This window comes from Melozone crissalis, unplaced genomic scaffold, assembly GCF_028551555.1.
Source record: "Melozone crissalis strain CALT ecotype California unplaced genomic scaffold, PUWL_Pcris_2 ptg000034l_1, whole genome shotgun sequence".
Taxonomy (NCBI): domain Eukaryota; kingdom Metazoa; phylum Chordata; class Aves; order Passeriformes; family Passerellidae; genus Melozone; species Melozone crissalis.
This window is the reverse complement of record NW_026535812.1, coordinates 16,639,327-16,643,132: the sequence shown is the minus strand read 5'-3', so window position 1 is coordinate 16,643,132 and position 3,806 is coordinate 16,639,327. Positions and strand designations below refer to the sequence as shown.

Below are 3,806 nucleotides of genomic sequence, written 5' to 3'. Positions count from 1 at the left end.
TTTTCCACTGGGGAAAAATAAAGTGGTTTTTTTCTTCAACTTTTAGTGATGAGGACCTACCAAGCCAAGTGACAGCTGTGTGAAGTTCGACCCTGTTATCAAACACCGCAGATTAAGATTGTGTGATGCAATTTAAAAAATATTATAATAGAAATAGCCATTCTTTGGAGGCAAAGAAACTCAATTTCTTTGCACCCTGCGGATAAGGAAATAATTTAATTCCCTGTGTGCCCACTGCAGCAACACCCTTTTTTTTTTTTTTCTTTTTACAAATTCCCCTGGGAATTGCTTTCCAGACTCTAAACCCATTTCTTCATCCTGCAAGGTCCATTTCTACAGCTGGCTCCAACAGCCAGCCACTAGAATTCCCTGCCCTCCTCCCAATGAACTCTCATTTTTTAAATAAGGGGCAAAAATATTGGTAATAAAAATGTTCCTGGAAACTGTTGTGATCTCCAAAAAAAATGGAGAAATGAAGTAAAACATTCCTGTCAGGAATCACGGAAACTCATTTCCTTAGAACAGAGCTCTGTGTGTTTGGATGCACTGCATGGGCAGTAAAGTCTTCAGGTCCTTCTGCTTAGCCAAGGTAACCCAAAAGGTCCCGGAGGTCTCTACACAGCAGACAAGTGGTGCAGGGGCTGCTGCTTTGGGGGTGCCAGCTCCAGGAGCGCCTGCACAGTCACAGCTACCTGTGTCAAACCCTTCTCTTCTAAAATATGCAGAGGCAAACATAATTGCTCCTGAATGGGGAACAAAACAAAGACAAAAAACAAAATGGATGAAAACCACTCAACTGAAAAGAAAAAAAAAAATTAAGCAAAAAGTGACTGAAATATGAAATGTTATGGACAGGCAGCACACACACATAGGGGTAGGACATGAGATTTCTGCTTGTGACAAAGGAACCATGACCTTGACTACTCAAGAAAGGTGGCCTTGGGCTAATCTCTTGTGTTCTTTTAATAAAAAACTCTATAAATAAGAATTTGAAAAAGGATTGTGGGAGGAAAGGGGAATAGCAAATTGTCCTCCACCTCTGCCCACACTGAGATGGCAGCAGTTTATGAAACCAAAATAGATGGACTTGAGGAGGGGGTTGCTTCAATATGATCAATGTGCTACAACACAGCAGGAGAGGAACCACAGCTTCCTTCCCAAATCACCTTCTGGAGAGAGCCCTGCTGGGACAAGCCTGTTCAGCTACAGCCCTGAGGGAAGCCCTGCTGGGGAGCAGGGAATGAGCCACTGTCACTCACTCACCTCCCCAAAGTGCCCCCCAAAATCATCCTGAGGAGTAACAGTAACACACAACATGCAAAAAGAGGTTTCAAAGTGTTTATTAACAGTTGTGCTATTCTCAGTCTAAGATGTATTTAAAGCCTCATCCTACAGAAGTCCTTGGCACCTCCTTGCCATCCTCCCTCCACAACAGTCAGGATACATGTCCCACAGTTCTCTGTATCCGCAGAAAATAACCCAAGTGTGTCCTTCCTATACAGCTACAGAGACTATTTTTCATGTGTCATTTCCACATCAACTGGCATTTCTCCACTCCTTGAGTCTTTACTGATTTTTGAGGTTAAAGAAATCCTTCAGCACAAACAGTGACAGCCAACACTCCTCCCTCAAAGCTCCGAGCAGAGAGAGAAAACAAGTGAGCCCCGACTGCAATTCTCATAGAAAGCCATATGCTCAGGCTAAAATACATTTTTCTTCTAGCAAATGTATATTACTTTGAAAAAAGTGTGCTTTTTGAGAAAATACTTGTAAACTTGAGTAAATATGCCTTATCTTTTTTCTTATGTATGCAAACAGATAAGGGGGGAAAAGCTTTGGAATGACTCCATACCGCAGACAGTAATGACAAACAAAATTTAAAAACTGGAAGGCACTGTTAGTGTAAAACCCCTTGCAGCTTTTATCACAGTGTTCATTAGAGGTTAAAAAACACAGGAACTGAGTTCATTTTAGTTCATACCAGTAAGCAGTGCAAAAATAGCTTACTTAAAAGTAAAACAATCTCCCCCTGTCAAAAGTCCCTTCTTTACTCAGTGATATTTGGCTTGGACAGAACACTTTGTGTGACTTGGACAGAAGGCAGCAGCTCTTACTTGCTCCTTTGATAAAAACTCACTTCATGGTACAAGAGCTTGTGAGACCCACATACACATAACACATTTTTACTGGTAGTGATCACATTTGCAACTGAACTCCTGTGTACCTTAAACTGTGCTTCAGAGGTGTTCCAGGATATGGCTGGAATACCAACACCACTTGCACTGGGCTTCCAAGCCATTTACCGCACTTGCAGATATAACAAAATTTATTGAAGACAGATTTGGAACAGCCATTTCCTGAACACTTACCTGTGACTGGTGTCTGAGCAGAGCTCCCTGAATGGATCCCCACTCTGAGGAGACATGGTCTTTTACACACATGGGGAGTGCCCTCAAGTTCTGAGGTGTCCCTGAGACATTAAAGCATTAAAGCACCAGGGTGCTTTCCCTGGGGAGGGAAAGGCTGTGCAGCTTTATGGAAGACTACCTGAGTTTTGTAAAACAGTGAAGAGTGCTTGTGCAGCCAGGCCTTACGTTTGTGCAATTGCATGATACAAGTGTTTCTGAAAATGACAGGATAAGAGGAAGAAGGGAATAAGCATGGAACAAGCTTGGGTTGGAGTGCCCAAGATCAAGGGAAAATTCAACAAGTTTTTGGTCTTATCCAGATCACAGTAAAATGCTGCGACATCCTGTAGCACCTGACAGGATCATAAAGATTTTTCTTTCTCTGACAGAAAATTTTTCTCTTAAAGCTGTTGAAGAGCTTAATTTCTCTGAAATTGTTCTGCTTGAAACTGTTATAATGTTCAAGTAGCTCAGGATTCATTGACAGTTGTTTTGAAAATCGTGAATCAAAGTAATACAGCAGAGTCTATAAATTTGAGAAATCAAATGCTCTTAGAAGTAGGATAAAGGACTGGGGGCAAAAAAAACAAACCAGTTTGAAAGTTCTGTGGATGACACCAGACCATGTCTCCTTAGACTGTGAGATCACATCAAGAACATTGACATTGAAAAAAATACTTCACATTGTTTAACATTTTTCATCAGACAATCCTCAAGCAGGTTACCAAAGTGGTTGCATTTCCCATTACACAGATGGGGGAACAGAGGCACAAACTGACACTGCAGCTTTCACTACACCACTGGTCAGCAGACTCCAGCATGCACCACATGTCCTGCCCTCAGCCCTCGCTGGAGCCCAGGGACAGCAGCTCCTCCCTCCCTTGGAAGGCATTTCATCTGCTCAACGTGCCACAGCAAATACCAATGGGAATTGGGTCACGGACGGTGCCATGGGTGCACCAACGTGTTTGTACTTTGTACTTGTCACCTCTGTCCCCTCCGTGGGAAACAAAGCACTTCATACACACAGTCTTGGCAAAGCCCACAATCTGTTCCCAAGCACTGGAGTGATGGAGGGAGGAAGCAGCACCACTATCCTTCACTAGAGGAAGAAGACCCAGCGATAGAACATACAGAGCGTTAGCATTAGAGTACAGTAAAACACCACAAAGCCCCAGAGCTGAATGGAAAGGGACACAAGACTGGATTCTTCTGAATCTGTCCCCAGGGAAAGAAGAGTCTCAACTGTTCTTTTAACGCTGAGGTTTAGCTGGAGAATGTCAGAAGGGGAACAAAGATTGTCCTGTCCAGAGTGTGTGAGCAGGAAGGGAAAACAGACAGAAAAAAAAGGTCAGTCAGTTAGCCATAGCAACATCCACGAAGCAGTTATCAGACATC

The 3,806-nt window shown here is 43.0% G+C and overlaps 1 protein-coding gene across 1 annotated transcript in view; it reads right to left on the bottom strand.

The window, feature by feature from the left end:
* Positions 1-3,510: 3,510 nt before the first annotated feature.
* The window catches only part of LRCH3 (leucine rich repeats and calponin homology domain containing 3), a 55,123-nt gene continuing 54,827 nt past the window's right edge, over positions 3,511-3,806 (bottom strand). The window contains exon 23 of the mRNA XM_054282371.1: positions 3,511-3,711. Coding sequence (XP_054138346.1) covers positions 3,511-3,711 — 201 coding nt within the window. The remainder of the gene's footprint in view (positions 3,712-3,806) is intronic.